Below are 17,198 nucleotides of genomic sequence, written 5' to 3'. Positions count from 1 at the left end.
TGTGGTGGAGACAAGGCATGGTAGCGACTGAGTTGTGAAGATTTATTTATTTGTTTGTTTATTTATTTATTTATTTATTTATGGCCGCACCGCGCTGCATGTGGGATCTTAGTTCCCCGACCAGGGATCGAACCCGCGCCCCCCTGCATTGGAAGCGCAGAGTCTTAACCGCTGGACCGCCAGGGAAGTCCCTGGATAGTGGAGAATTTTAAATGCCACATCAGGTTGTCATTTTACGCTAGGCAAGGCGAAACCAACATTCTATACAACTGTCCTCATCCCTAGAGGACACATGGAGACTCTTTTAGTCAGATTTCTTTGTAGACATACCTTGGCTTTCCCTATGTTGAGAATTCTACAAAGAGGAGCGTTCACAGCCCATAAATAGAACACTTTCGTTCCTACCACGTGATAGTTGCCTTCGAAGTACATTGCTTCTTGAGTAGGTTGAATTTGTGTGAATCTTCTGAGGCTCTATCAAGTATGCCCCTAGGCTGAAATTATCCCAAAAGATGACTCTGATCCGTGCACCCTGGGAGCCAGATGGGGGAACCAGTGAGATTACTGAGTGAAACAGATTTTGTGGATTTCCAGAAAAAAGTGTTCAATTATTTAACTTTAAGAAAAAGGCTGCCTCCTTTGAGGAATCTGCCCCTCTTTGCTGAAGTGATCCTCTGATGGTGAATCACTGTCTGTTGCCCAGATAGTGTGCTTTGCTTGGAATGCTATCTGACATGAAGGAAGGTAGGACCATGGAGACATCATTCAGAAAAGACAGGTGTCCAGAAAGCTTGCAATATTTTTATTGCAAGGTGGGTTTTTTTTTCAGGGTTTTATCAAAACTTATTCCTGATAATATCTCAGCAAAATAGTACAAATCGAATGGCTTCCTTAGTGCCACTGTCACATGTAGCTCACTTCGCATTTTCCTCGTCATTTTTACTCCAAGTGGACCCACTGCTACTCTATGCATTACTTAGAGATTAAAATCTGCTGTTCATTTCACTTTGCTTATAAATGGATATTTTAAATAGCTGTTTATTGCATACATACACATATTGCAAAACTTGAACGAAGGTTTTCTGGGTTTTTTTGTTTGTTTTCAAAAACAGTCTATTGGGTCAGGAACCCTTCTTTTGTATGGGCAAGTCCAAAGAAAACATGGCCACGTACATGGCAGGAAATCACATTGCCGGGTTCAAAGTCTCCTGGCCTGCTCTCTCATGTCTGCTTGTAGAATTACTGTAAATTCCTTGTTTCTATATTGATTTGTGTGAAATGTTACTGTAAGGCAAGGATGGGGTGATGAGGGAATTTTTTTTTTCTTTTTAAGTCAAGGTCCAATGATCTGAAAAAAAAATCAATTTGGTTTATCTAAAAGTAAAAGGTAGTCTTTCTTTGTAGCACCTCTTTAGAAATCTAGGCAAGCATTGTAACAGTATAACACAGATTTCAGCCTGGAGCAATTGAAAATTTATAGTACATAGTAACTGGATAATCTATGAAAATTAAGTACAAGGATCGGATGTTTATTTTCTCATATTTAATCCCGAAGGGAACAAAGCTCCATGTGGCAGTTTTATGCTTGTCTTTTCAATCTTTGGCTCCTGTATTTTTCTAATACATTACACTTAGGTGGCTGGTTCTAATTTTTCCATTACCTTATTACAAAGAGAGCTAATCATTGATCAGTAGCACTTGCACTTAGGGCTTTTTCTAAAGCATCACATGAAATGTTATATATAGTTTTAGTTTCCAATGATAATTGTTTCTGCTATTAAAATAGAACACCAGTCATAACAAGCTCTAACAAAGTTATGCCCTAAACTCCTGAAGGATAATACCATATGGTTCTCCATGAAATTCATAGCTATAAATATTGAGCTTTTGTTTATTTACTTCTCTTGTAGGAACATTTCACACCTGAGTGCAAATTCAAAGAATCGGTGTTTGAAAATTATTATGTGACATATTCATCAATGATATACCGTCAGCAGCAGTCAGGCCGAGGGTGGTATCTGGGTCTGAACAAAGAAGGAGAGATCATGAAAGGAAACCATGTGAAGAAGAACAAGCCTGCAGCTCACTTTCTGCCCAAACCACTGAAAGGTAAACTTGATATTATACCAGCTGTAGATTAAATGAGTATCGGTATTGAAATCAATCCTTTGTCACGCTTTCAAAAGTGGAATGCAATTCTTCCATAGTAAGGCATTTATACAAAAATTCAGTAACGTTTTACACTTAAAAAAACACTAAAGCATTGACAATAGCATCTCACCTCCTGATTTTAACTTTTCCATAGTATATCTGCATGTGGTAACACCTTTCTTATGTGGAAATAGCTTAATTGCTAACTCAGGACAGCCAAGAACCCCAAATTATGCCAAAATGATCCCTGGACAGAAACACAGGTGCTAAAATGTGTGCATACTTAACACTTATCAGAAAGCTCCTTGGGCCCATCTCTCTAAGGGCCCAACAGTATTGTCCCAACAATTTTCATTCATTCATAGTTTTGCTTTTTGGTCATTAATAGCAGCTTAGTAGCAAATGAGAAAGGGTGAGGGAGAGGAATGGGCTGCAGGAAGCAGGGATGTTAGAAGCAGTGAGATGTGGTGGAAAAGCGGTAGAAAATCCAGGCAGAGAAGAGCGGTTTACAGGAGGGGCAGACCATCCAGTCGAATCGACACAGCGCCCTTTGACAGCACATTTTCTGGAGCCAGATTACTTGGGTCCAAAGCCCAGCTTCCGCCTTTACTAACCAGATAGTCTTGGGCAGATTATTGAGCTCAAGTTCCTTCTGTAAAATATGGATAAAAGCACCTGCCTCATGGGATTCGCATGTGGATTAAATGAGATAACACACGTGAAGCACTTACAACAGTATCTGGCACGTTCTAAGTGCTCCATAAGCGTAAGCCAGGGCTGTTATTTACAGCACAACAATAATAGTTACCATTCGTTGCATTAAGAACTGTGCTAATACTTAGAGTCTTGGAGAGTTTCATTTTAAAGTCTGAGAGAAATCCGTGTTTGAAAATGTTTTCATTTTTAATATTTGCCTTGCACAGTATGCTGTGGATCATATTTAGACTTCTAAGAGCCTTAGTAAATGCACTTTCCATTAATCCTCTCATATATCTAAAACCACCAGTGATGGAAATTAGGCATTAGAATTCTCTACACGCTTCTGTACCAAGATTGGATTTTGCTTCATCTGGTCCAGTCCGCTCTCTACTGAGTCCTTGAAAGCGGCATTTTTCAGGTTTGGCCTTCAGCCTGGAAGCCTAGTGGGCAGAAGGAAAGTTGAGGGCCATTGTGGTGGCCTTTGATGCCGTGTCTCTGTGCTTTGCAGTGGCCATGTACAAGGAGCCGTCTCTGCACGACCTCACGGAGTTCTCCCGATCTGGAAGCGGGACCCCAACCAAGAGCAGAAGTGTCTCCGGCGTACTGAATGGAGGCAAATCCATGAGCCACAATGAATCAACGTAGCCAGTGAGGGCAAAACAAGGGCTCTGTAACAGAACCTTACCTCCAGGTGCTGTTAAGTCTAGCAGTCCTTCACCCAAAAGTTCAGATTTGTCCATGACGTTTACCAAACAAACAAGGCAGAGTTCACTACTCTAATCTGCCATCAAACCTTCTTCTCATCCATACAAACGCCCCATAATTTAGATCGAGCTTGTGCAAAAAAAAGAGTGCCAAGCATGATCAGTGAATTAAATCTGGGAGAAGGACTGCCCAATTTTCTCATGATCTCACCTATGCTTTGGGGAAGACAAACCAAAAACATTTCACAGCACTAATGCTGATTAAAAAAATTGCTCTCCAACCAAGAAAATTGAAAAGACCACCATTGTTCTTCAAAAACAAACAACAAAACAAAACAACAAAATTAACTGCTTCAATGTTTTGTAGGGGCAAACAAAATTCTGTGAACCGTGTTGTTTTCTTGGCTTAATGTTTTCAATCTATGCTTGATTCGTATGTATTCTTTACTTTGGTATAGCACAACTTTATGATTTCTGGAATTCAATGGTTCTATTGACTCTGTGTCACTTAATCCAACTCAACCAAATTCAGGGTTGAAGCTGAATTGGCATCTCAGGCTCAAGGTAACAGTGTTCTTGTGATTTTACCAAAAATTTTTTTTCCTTTAGAGTCGTAGTATTCTGATCAAGTTCTTGTGCTGTACTTTGTGCGTAGAAATTGTGTTGTGTTGTCAACCCCAGTCAGTAAAGGTTACTTAAAAAAAAAAAAGATTATCCTCAAGTATAGATTTCTCTTAATTCCATTTGTGTTATCATGTTAAACTATTATTGTGGCTTCTTGTGTAAAGACAGGAACTGTGGAACTGTGATGTTGTCTTTTGTGTTGTTAAAATAAGAAATGTCTTATCTGTGTATGTATAAGTCCTCCTGTCATTGTATTTGGCGTGTGAATATTGTGTACAAGGAAATGTTAAGACTGGTTACCCCTAAACAACATATACTTATACCTGCTTCTGGAAAAGTGTTTAAGACTTAGCTAGGTTTCCATTTAGATCTTCATATCTGTTGCATGGAAGAAAGTTGGAATCTTGGCATAGAGTTGCATGATATGTAAGATTTTGTGCATTAATAATTGTTAAAATCTGTGTTCCAAAAGTGGACATAGCATGTACAGGCAGTTTTCTGTCCTGTGCACAAAAAAAGTTAAAAAAAATTTGTTGAATATTTGTTGTTGTATACCCAGATACGCACCGAATAAACTCTTTATATTCATTCAAAGAAAAATCCTCCAACGTGTATTTATTGAGCGTCCATTATGTGCCGTGAACTGTGGTAGAAACTGGAGTTGTTACACACTGAATTATGTACATCAGGTCCCTGCCCTCAGATAATCTACAGTCTAGAGATTTATATTAACATGAACACTCTTGAAAGTGTAGTTGTTGTACTGGTTGTTGTACTTGAACTTCACATTGGAACAGAAGAATTCTCATTCCCATTCAGTGATGCATTGTACGAAAGACACCTATGTTCTAGTACCCTCCCTGCCATTCACACTGTCATTTCCCCCTCTCTGTTTCTCATTTCTCTCAGTAGAGGGAAGGAACGGGACTAAATATCTCAAGTCCTTTCCACCTCTGAGAACTGAAGGAAAACATAAACATTTTCTTTTTTTATTAAAATTTCAAAACATATATTAAAATTGAAAGAGTTTTATAGTGAACGTTGGTAAACCTACACCTGTGTTCCACCATTAACATATTACTATACTATACATCTATCCATCCATCAATTTATCAATCCATCTTATGTTTGACACATTTCAAAATAAATTGCAGACATCTGTACACTTCCTCCTAATTCCTTATGTATACCTGTAACTAGAGTTCAATGTTCATTTGCAGTTTTTTCTCTTATTTTTATTTTTAATCTTTTGGCCCCACCGCGCGGCATGTGGAATCTTATTCCCCGACCAGGGATCGAACCCACGCCCCCAGCCTTGGAAGCGCAGAGTCTTAACCACTGGACCAGCAGGGAAGTGCCTGCAGTTTTTTCTCTTAATATAAAACTTACAATGAAGTGCATGTATCTTTAGTGTGTGTTTGTTGAGTTGACAAATGCATACATTTGTGTAACCATAAACATTTTCAATGTTGATGACTTTTCACTAGCTCCCCAAAGCTACCATTGCCTGGTTATGATGCTTTCGGAGTAGTCGATGTAGGTAAGAGTGGAGGAACAGGTGAAACATAATTGACTGGCACTTTTCAGGGCATCCATCAAATAAAGTTACCAGGGCCCCAAGCAGCATGCTTTTGCACAGAGGGGAGGCTGCCCATTCCTAAGATGTCTGGGCCAGATTCAGCAGGAGCTCCTAGCCCAGCCCAGCTCAGCTCAGTCACCTTGTGATCCCGTCTTAAGCCTTCATCCTGCCAGAGCTCTAAGGTCCAGCTTGCGTGAAAGAGGCTACCTGCCCAGCTTGGACAGGAGCCTGGGTACCATATACCATAAGTAGACTTGCTCAACCCTGCCCCCTATTCGGTCTCACTTATTTTCAGTCCGTAGAGAAAAATAGTGCATTGTCTCACTCTTGCTCCAAGGACTTTAAGGTTTGGTTATTGATTAGTTTGCTTGCGGCTCTTGCTTTTTCATTGTTCAGGAATAGCATAGGTCTACTAGTCATAAACAAGTCAGTACCTTGGTGTCTTGGGGAAGCCTGGCATAAATAAGAAGGGGCCAAAATGCCCAGGAATAATCCTTTAGTCCCAACATTCTCAACGAGCTGCCGCAAGTTGTTTTTAACAGAAGGTGGTGTTTAAATAAATCAATACTTAAATCGTCCTCCAAAATACCTCCCTACAAACAGTGATACTTTCACACATCTTCATTACACACACACACACACACACACACACACACTTCAGTATCATTTCTCATGGTTGAAAATATTAGCCCTGCCACATGTGTTCCAATGTTTCAGTTTCTATGTGGGCATTCTTGAAGAGGTTTGTAACAGCTGCAATTCTGTCATCATGTAGGAAGTCTTTCTAGAACACCCAATGGATGGTTTTCAGTATTAGGATTCTAAACTAATTTACCAAATGTCAACCCAATATTTCCTTTAATTTTTGTTTCACACACTCTGCCTCTCTGTCTCTCATCAGTCGCTTCACACATACACACACACATAGATGTGCCCCCGAAAGTTCTCAGAGATTCTCTGTTCCTCTGGGAAGGTGACATATGTCTATTCAGTAGGGAGGCTGGGACAGCCAAGTTTAAAAAGCCAGGACTCAAGACATAGAGATGGCCAACAGGTACATGAAAAGATGCTCAACATCACTAGTCATCAGGGAAATGCAAATCAAAACCACAGTGAGATACCTAACCTCACACCTGTCAGAATGGCTATTATAAAAAAGACAAGAAATAATAAGAGTTGTGAGGCCGTGGAGAAAAGGGGATCCTCCTACACTGTTGGTAGGAATGTAAATTGGTGCAGCCACTATGGAAAACAGTATAGAGACTCCTCAAAGAGTCAAAAATAGAGCTACCATATGATTCAGCAATTCCACCTCTCGATATTTACTCAAAGAAAACAAAAACACTAATTTTAAAGAATCTGAAAAAGAATATATATATGTATGTATAACTGAATCACTATGCTGTACACCTGAAACTAACACACTGTAAATCAACTATACTTCAACTGAAAAAAAAACAATGTAAATAAGATAACCTAAAAAAGATATGTGCACCCCTAAGTTTATTGCAGCATTATTGACAATAGCCAAGATATGGAAGCCACCTAAGTGCCCACTGATAGATGAATGGATAGAGAAGATGTGGTATATAAATATACAGTGGAATATTAGCCATGAAAAAGAATGAAATCTTGCCATTTGTGACAACATGGAAAAAACAAAACAAAAAAAGCAAGACAAAACAGAAACAGACTCATGGGTACCGAGAGCGAACTGGTGGTTACCAGAGGGGAGGGGGCGTGAGGGGATTAAGAAGTACAAACTTCCACTTATAAAATAAACAAGTCATGGGGATGTAATGTACAGCACAAAGAATATAGCCAATAATACTTTAATAATTGTGTGCGAGGCCAGATAGTAACTAGACTTATAGTGATCATTTTATGATGTATAAAAATATCAATCACTATGTTGTACACCTGAAACTAACATAATATTATATGTCAGCTATACTTCAAAAAATACCAGGAAGAATAAAGTAAGATGGCTTCTGAAGCTATGACACTTCTGTTCACTAAGGAGGATTGCCCAGGTGTGTCCTCACAACAAATGAGCATGCCTGCAACATTCTGTACTCTAAATAATTGTGTGCACTCTTAAAATAATTTGTTTTCGATTCTGTAAAGTTAATGCTTAGAGTAAGAGAAATGTACAAGGGCGATGAATGAGTAAAAGCTTGGCTCCTTGGAGTCAATTGCTCAGGTCGTTGGCTCAGTGGATATTTATCACCTTATAAGCTGTCAGTGCAGCGCGGCACGTAGCTGAGCCCTGGAGAAAGCATTCACGCAAGGACAAATGGATTGAGACTGAGTCAGTCTTGCAGAAAAAGAGAGATTCTGGGGTTTTAGCAACGGGGAAATGTCCCTTCCTTACTGGAATTAATAAAGTGGAACTCCAATTGGAAATAATTGTTCAGCTTTACATTCTTCATATATGTAAACCTCTCCATCACTAATACCCTGGTACAAACTGGATGGTTACAACCCAAGTGTTCTTTTCTTCTTTCAAAGTTGCAAAACTAGGTTCAATTAGTTCTCAAAGGCTGGCTGTACTATAGTTTTCCCTTGAATATAAAACAGCTGAACAAAACAGCTTGCACAATATTTGAGTTTCCTGGGTCTTAGGGACATTTCAAAGTACATCATCATTACGTTCACCAACGTACTGCATGCCAAATCCACACAAAACACTGCCCTATAGTGTGTGTGCGTGTGTGTTCGCACGTGTGTGTAGCGGGCAGGGCATTGAATAAAGAGTCCTGCTACCTACTCTCGGAGGTTTCAGTCAGGAGATCTTCAAATCTCCTTGGAGTCACCTGCATCAAGTAGAGTATCATGTGACTAAACTGTGCTAGAAACCAAATACACAAGTTCTACTTTCCAGAGACTCTCAGTCTAGAATAGTAGACATGCAACTATCAAATTTAGTCAGTTAGTATAAACACTGTAAAATGTATAATCAAGGTGTCGGGAGAACACAGTGAAGTAAGAAATTGATTAGGGAAACTGAAAAAGTTTCAAAGAAGAGTTCATCTTTGAGTTGAGTCTTAAAAGATGAGCTAGAAAGGTAGTGTAGGTGGCTCTAGGACAAAAAACAATATAAGCAAAGCATAGAGTCATTAAATAGCATTGAGTGTCCAGAAAGCATTAGTTAGCCTAGTGTAGCTGGACGAAAGGAGGCAGAGGCCCTGCTATGCAAGTGGTCCTCCGGAGAAGAATAGCCTCCCCGCAATGCTTCATTCCATTATGTCTCATTGCCAGAAAGAGGCTGTGAGCCACCTAAGTCTGGATTATTGGCCTGTCTTTGAAACCTAGTTGCTCTATATGTTTTGTTAAAACCCGATGAGTAAATTACTCTCTTCAGTAGACAAAAATCAAAGATAATTGTCTATGAGCAAAGTATGATTCACAGCCTTGCTTATTAGACTGGAGTGGATGGGTCTTACTAATTCCCCCTTCTCTATTGAACAATCTGTTCTTTGCCTGCTCTAAAAAGAATTTGTCAAGCAATATGGGTTGTTTGACCAGTACAATCATATAGAGAAAGAAAAGCAGCAGCAAGATAATGAAAGGAAAACTTCCTTCAAGCAAATTCCTTCCATCTAAAATGTACATTTTAATGATTTTTCCTTTGAATAAAGTTTATTTGGAATTTTCAGATTTCCAAAGTTATTTAAAATAACCTCTCTCCCTCCCTCTCCATACACCACCACATACATGCACCTACACATGCCCGCATACACACACACACACACACACACACACACACAATTTGTATACTTCTTTGGGAAGGAGAGCTAAAATTTTCATATAATGTAATGTACAAACTTCTTAAGTGTACCAATTAGTTTGGTTTGACAAACGCATACACCATGGAACACCCCTGTAACATAGAGTGTTTCCAGCACCACAGCAAGTTTTCTTGTGCCCCTTCCCAGTCAATATGCACCCACCACCCACAGGCAACCAGTGGTCTGATTTTTTTTCACCTTAGATGACTTGTTTTTGTTTTAGAACTTATTACAAATATTATCATACATATGTGCTCTTTGTGTAAGACTTCTTTTGCTCAGGAAAATGTTTTTGAGATCCATCCATGTTGTCGTGTGTTATCAGTCTTTCATCCCTTTTTACTGCTAAGTAGTATTACAAAATATGACTATATCCACAGTTTGCTTACCCATTTCCGGTTGACAACACCTGGGCTGTTTCCAAATTTGGGCTGCTTGGAAGAGAGCTGCTATAAACAGTTTTACGCAGGTTTTTGTGGAAATAGACTCTCATTTCTCTTAGGTAAATACCAAGGAGTGGATTTTCTGTGTCCTAGAGTTAGGTGTATGGTTCATTTTATGAGCGTGTCAGAACTTTTTCCAAAGTAGTACTTTTTTTTACACTCCTACCAACAGTGTATAAAAGTTCCAGTTGCTCCAAATCCTTGTCAACATTTGGTGTATCCAGTCTTGTTAATTTTAGCCATTCTGGTATGTGTGTAGAGGTATCACATTTGGCTTTAATCTGCATTTCCCTGATGATTAGTGATGTCAAGCACATTTTCATGGGCTTATTGGCCATTCATGTATCCTCCTTTGTGACGTGTGTGCTCCCCTGATTTGCCCATGTATATCGCATTGTCTTTTTATTATTGATCTGTAGGAATTCTTTATATAACCCAGATACCAGTTCTTTGTCAGATATATGATTTGTGAATATTCTCTTCCAGTTTATGGCCTTTGTATTGATTGTCTTAATGGTGTCTTTTAGTGAGCAGAAATTTTAATTTTGATAAAATCTAATTTATACATTTTCTTTTCTTATTATTGATTTTTGTGTCTTATTCTTAGCTTCTAAGTTTACAACTATGATCCAGCTCAAATTAATTTTTGTGTATGGTGTAAGGTCCTAGTTGAGGTTAATTTTTAAATATGGATATCCAGCCCCACTGGTTGAAAAGACTTTTCTTTCCACATTAGATTGCTGTGGTGTCTTTGACAGAAATCAAATAACCACATATGTGTGAGTCTATTTCCAGACTCTATTCAGTCCTACTGGTATATTTATTGATTCTTATGCCAGTACTACACTTTCTAAATTACTGTAACTCTGTAGTAGGTCTTGAAGTCTGGTAATAATTCCTTCCACTTTGTTCTTCTTTCCCAGGTAGCTTTTAAACATTCTAGGTCCTTATCTGGGTAGCTGAAGATGTCCCACAAGGCTTGCACTTCAATCTTCTGCCCTTCTACTTTTCCATCCCCTCCAAGTGCTCACCTGATCTCATGTTTTCACAAATCATTGCTGACTAATGAATCTCTAAATCGTAATCTCTGGCTAAGTCTAATTCATGCCCCAAAGCCCATGTAGACATTCCCCTAAAGCTTAGCTATTTCTCCACATCAATAACGAATTGAACACACTAGGCTTTCCCACAAGCTGGCCCAAATCAGGAGTAAGACCATTCTTACCAGCTTCAAGCTCAGAAAAACAAGTTCTTTGAATTGCCTCTTCATCTCCCATGGCTAATCATTGAGGGTTGCCAAATATTTATTTGCTTTTTGTTTTCTAGTTTTTAACCATTCTTACAGCCACCTTCTCTGGAACATTCCACCTGAATTAATGCTATTGTCTCCCACTATCTCCCCTTCATATCCCAGCTAGATAAACGTCCTAAAAATCCTTTAGGCCATATTATTTCCTTATTAGACAATGTCTGATCAATTCTAAACCTCTAGATTTGGCCCTTGGAGGCTCTTCCACGTGTGGTCTTCCTCCAAATCTCTCACCTCCTCTCCTAGTAGTCTTTATAAATAAAGGTGTTATCTGGTAGTTATTTGAGCCTTTCAACAATGTTTTTCTAACTCCATAAAATTCAGCCTTTCCAGATATTACAAGGTGTAGCTACAAAAAATTTTCTCAGGTCAGAAGGAAAAAAACCATTCCTATTATTTAGTAACCACACTACATTAAATGTTCTCACTTTTCAATAATCATTTCAGCATAAACTTTGATTATTTAACCAATAAGTCCCACCTTTTCAAAGTATTCTTGCATCTGTTGATGGTTAAAGCTCCCACAGCCACCTTAGATCCCTTCATTGTGCTGTCACTGTCTACTCAGCATTGACCGTGTAGTTCATCAGAACTTCAAGTCCTCTGCGACCTGACCAACCACGCTGAACAGGAATTTTCTCTCGGTTGTGTTCCTAGACGCTTCTGTAGGGAGCACACTTTAAGCATTCGTTCTTTTGTTCTCTTGCTCTAATGACAACAAGGAAGTTATTTTCAAAATGTGCATTAGGAAATACTGACAAGTTTCCTGTTTGTATTTTATACATGACTAATCCCACACTGCATCCCTCAGTCCAGGCTCCAGACCATTCCAGCTCATTGTTTCTTAAAGAAATGCCTAACATTGGGGAAAGAAGCTGAGTGTGGTTTTCATTTTATTAGAGTTTTGGAGAGAGGCACTCCAGTTCTAGCCATCTCACTCACCTGCTTGATGACCTACAATGAGTCACTTCTCCTCTCTCAGGTTTTTTATTTGGAAAACGAGGGTTTTGGAGTCAGTGTTTAAGGATACTCCAGTTAACCCAGTCTAGGATTCTATTGAGGGCTGCTATGGTCTGAACACGTCCCTCCTAAATTTCATATGTTGAACTCTTAATTCTCAGTGTAATGGTATTAGGAGGTGGGGCCTTTGGGAGGGGCTTAGGTCATGAGGGTGGACGCCTATTGAATGAGATTAGTGGTTTTTAGAAGCCACCACACACAGATCCATCACCCCTTCCTCCATAGGAGGGCACAACGAGAAATCTGCACCCTAGAAGAGGGGCCCTCACCCGACAGTGCTGGCACCCTGATCTCAGACTTGCAGCCTCCAGAACTGTGAGAAATAAATTCCTGTTTTTTACCAGGAAAATACCAGTCTGGGGTATTTTGTTATAGCAGCCAGAATGGACTAAGATAAAGGCTTTCTGGGTAACTGGGTGTGAAGTCCTTCCCTCAAAACATAGTACGTAGGCAATTTCCAGTCTATTCATGCATTACCTTGGCCCTGGATCTAGAACTATTCTATCACTGGACCATATTTGGACCTCAAACGCTGAAAGTAAAACTCACAGAAATGGTAAAGAGAATGAAATATGCTACCCTTACTATCAAGACTGGGGACCCCAAAATAAACATTTTCCAAGAATGATGACGTCATCTGCCACACTCAGTCATTTATTTATCAAAAATGTATTGGGTCCATCCACCTCAGTACAAATACCTCCATTTCATTTCTTTTTATGGCTGAGTAATATTCCATTGTATATATGTGCCTCATCTTCTTTATCCATTCATCTGCTGATGGACACTTAGGTTGCTTCCATGTCCTGGCTGTTGTAAATAGAGCTGCAATGAACATTTTGGTACATGGAGTGAAGTAAGTCAGAAAGAGAAAAACAAATACCATATGCTAACACATATATATGGAATCTAAGAAAAAAAAAAAAGGTCATGAAGAACCTAGGGGTAAGACGGGGATAAAGACACAGACCTACTAGAGAATAGACTTGAGGATATGGGGAGGGGGAAGGGTAAGCTGTGACAAAGTGAGAGAGTGGCATGGATATATATACACTACCAAACGTAAAATGGATAGCTAGTGGGAAGCAGCCGCATAGCACAGGGAGATCAGCTCGGTGGTTTGTGACCACCTAGAGGGGTGGGATAGGGAGGGTGGGAGGGAGGGAGACGCAAGAGGGAAGAGATATGGGAACATATGTATATGTATAACTGATTCACTTTGTTATAAGGCAGAAACTAACACACCATTGTAAAGCAATTATACTCCAATAAAGATGTTTAAAAAAAAATGTATTGGGTTCTTACTAAGGTCCAGGCCTTACATAGGCACTCAGAATATGGGGATGAAATAAATATGATCCTTGTCCTGGAAAAGAATATAATCTAATGAGGAAGATAGGATGTCTACAATTAAATTACCCTATTGACTAGAATGCTAGGTATAATCTTTAGAAAGTGTTTGAGGACCATGTTCTGATGTTAGCAATATCATAGCAAATAATAGAGTTTCTGCCACCAATTATGGAACTAGAGTCAGTTCAGTCCCTTGGGTTTTTTAAGGAAAACTCATCTGCCTCTTCTTCCCTGGCATTGCTAGTGTGAGAACACATCAAAGATTTTACATTTTCTCAGAACCAGAATTGTTCCCACAGTATAAAAGATAGAAATATAGTGGGAAAATGCCCTAGATCTAAAACTACCCTTAGTGAGGTTGAGAGACTGTCATTTTGAAATCCACTATTAAAACATTTACAGGGTAAAATTTTAACAACAAAGACACATAAATAAGCAAACTTATACTCTCACAACTCTCCCCCATTATTACATTATCCTTGTACTTTACTCTCTGATAACAGAAGGTGGAGTTTCTGAACCTTTCTTTCTGCCATGATATTCACTCAAATGGATCTATTGTGGTTCCTTTCAGTTTCCTGATTACTAGCTCTGACTCCTTCTCACCTCTTCTCTCCACTTTAGGGAAGCTATCAGAATGTAGAGGGCAACATTACAACTGTAGGACTAAGCACAAGTCTTCTCTGGTTGATTTCTTTATATTTTTGTCTTGAAATAATTATAGATTCATGGAAGATGCAGAGAGTACAGAGAACTTTGTGTGCTCTTTACCTACTTCCCCCAATGGGAACTATCCTACAGTATCAAAACAAGGAAATTGACATTGGTACAATCTACAGAGCTTATTCAGATTTCATCAGTTTTACAATGCACTCGTGTGTGTGAAGGTCCATGTAATTCTATCACATGTATGGATTCGTGTAACTACCACCATGACCACAATATGGAGCTGTTTCATCACCACTAAGATCCCACGTATTGTTCTTTTATAGTCACATCCATTTCCCTCTCATCCTCCCCATCCATAAAAGCTGGCAACCACTAATCTGTTCCCCACTTCTATAATTTTGTTATTTCAAGAATGTTACATAAATGCCATCATACATAATGTAACACTTTGGTTTTTCCCACTGAGCCAAATTCCCTTGAGATTCATCCACGTTGTTACATGTACCAATAGTGCATTCCTTTTTCTTGTTGCATAGTATTTCTTGTTGCATAGTATTTCTTGTTGCATAGTATTTCTTGTTGCATAGTATTTCTTGTCGCATAGTATTTCTTGCCGCATAGTATTTCTTGTTGCATAGTATTTCTGGGTATGGATGTGCCACAGTTGCTTTAATTTTCAACCTGCTGAACTACATTTGTGTTGCTTCCAGTTTTCAGCTATCACAAATAAAGTTACTATGAACATTCACATACAGGATTTTGTGTGGACATTAGTTTTTTTTTTCTTTGGGATAAATGCACGAGTGTAATTGCTGGGTCATGTGATAATTAGTTTTAAAAGAAACTGACACACTGCTTTCCACATGGCTGTATTATTATAGGTTCCACCATAAACATATAGTGATCCAAACTCTCTGCATCTTCACCAGCATTTGCCGTTGTCAATGTTCTATTTTATTTTAGCCATTCTGATAAGTGCATATCATATATCATTATGATTTTAATTGCATTTTCCTTAGTGGCTAATGATATTGAACATTTTTTTTATTTTCCATTATTATATCCTATTTTGTGAAATGTCTGTTCGTGACTTTTATCTATCTTCTATTGGATTTTTAAAAATTTACCATACAGTTTTATCAGTTTGTTATGTATTCTAGGTATGAATCCTTTGGCAGTTATATAGCTTGCAAATTATCTTCCAGTGATTGGTTATTAAAAGTATATAATTAGTGGGACTTCCCTAGTGGCACAGTGGTTAAGAATCTGCCTGCCAATGCAGGGGACACGGGTTCAAGCCCTGGTCTGGGAAGATCCCACATGCCACGGAGCAACTAAGCCCATGAGCCACAACTACTAAGCCTGTGTGCCACAACTACTGAAGCCTGCACGCCTAGAGCCCATGCTCCGCAACAAGAGAAGCCACTGCAATGAGAAGCCCGCGCACTGCAATGAAGAGTAGCCCCTGCTCGCTGCAACTAGAGAAAACCCACATGCAGCAACAAAGACCCAACACAGCCAAAAATAATAAATAAATAAATTTATTTTTAAAAAGGATCTAATTAGGGAAGGCCTTTGGGAATGGTGGAGTTAGGGCCTATGAAAATATTTTCCTTCATAAAAGCCATGAGAACACTGGCAAAAATTCTAAATCAACTTTTTGAGAACTCTGGAAATTAACCAGAACACATAAATAACTCTTACAACTTGACAATAAAAAGACAATAACCCACTTAAAAATGGTTAAGTGATTTGAATAGTTATTTCTCTGAAGACTACATAAAAAATGGCCAATAAGTACGGGAAATGAAGCTCAACATTGCTAGTCATTTAGATAATTCAAATCACAACTACAATGAAATCGCAGTAAACACACCCAGTAAAATGACTACATTTTTTTTTAAAAGACAAGAACACATATTAGTGACGATGTGATGAAACTGGAATCTTCATACGCCAATGGTGGGAATGTAAAATGGTGCAGCCACTTTGGGAAAAAGTCTGGCAATTCCTCAGAAACCTAAACATAAAGTTACCATATGATACAGCAATTCCATTCCTAGGTATATACACAAAAACTTTTTTTTGAAGTATAGTTGATTTATAATGTTTCAGGTGTACAGTAGAGTGATTTAGTTTTATATATATATATATAAAACTTTTTCAGTTATATATATATATATATAACTTTTTCAGTTATATATATATAAAACTTTTTCAGATTCTTTTCCATTATAGGTTATTACAACTATATTCAACTACATTGAATATAGTTCCCTGTGCTATACAGTAGGTCCTTGTTGGTTATCTATTTTGCATACAGTAGCTTACAAAAACTTGTACATGAATATTCACAGCAACATTATTCACAATAACTAAAAAGTGGAAACAACACAAATGTCCACCAACTGATGACTGGATAAACAAAATGTGGTGTATCTATACAATGGAATATTATTAGCCATACAAGGAACAAAGTACAGACATATCTACAACATGAATGAACCTTGAAAAGTTATGCTAAGAGAAAGAAGGCAGACAAAAAAGGACACATATTTGTATGAGTCCATTTATATGAAATATCCAGAGTAGGCAAATTGATAGAGACAGAAAGTAGATTAGTAGTTACCATGAGCTGGGGGAAAGGAAGATTGAGGAGTGACCTTTAATGGGTATGGGGTTTCCTTCTGAGGTGATGAAATATTCTGGAATTAGTGGTGTTGTTTGTACAACTTTGTGAGTATAATAAAAACCACTAAATTGTACACTTAATTTTTTTAACTTTAAAAAGTACATAATTGGGAATTTCCTGGAGGTCCAGTGGTTAGGGCTCTGCGCTTTCACTGCCCGGGCCCA

The 17,198-nt window shown here is 38.5% G+C and overlaps 1 protein-coding gene across 6 annotated transcripts in view; it reads left to right on the top strand.

The window, feature by feature from the left end:
- FGF13 (fibroblast growth factor 13) overlaps positions 1 to 15,883 on the top strand; it is a 533,641-nt gene extending 517,758 nt beyond the window's left edge. For all 6 annotated transcript variants that reach the window (XM_082376182.1, XM_082376177.1, XM_082376178.1 and 3 more), the window contains 2 exons: positions 1,911 to 2,109; positions 3,359 to 15,883. In XM_082376182.1, coding sequence (XP_082232308.1) covers positions 1,911 to 2,109; positions 3,359 to 3,495 — 336 coding nt within the window. In that variant the 3' untranslated portion in view covers positions 3,496 to 15,883. The remainder of the gene's footprint in view (positions 1 to 1,910; positions 2,110 to 3,358) is intronic.
- The last annotated feature ends 1,315 nt before the right edge of the window (positions 15,884 to 17,198 follow it).

The sequence above is a fragment of the Balaenoptera borealis genome (genome assembly GCF_965194805.1).
Source record: "Balaenoptera borealis genome assembly, chromosome: X".
Lineage (NCBI taxonomy): Eukaryota > Metazoa > Chordata > Mammalia > Artiodactyla > Balaenopteridae > Balaenoptera > Balaenoptera borealis.
This window is presented reverse-complemented; position numbering and strand designations above follow the sequence as displayed.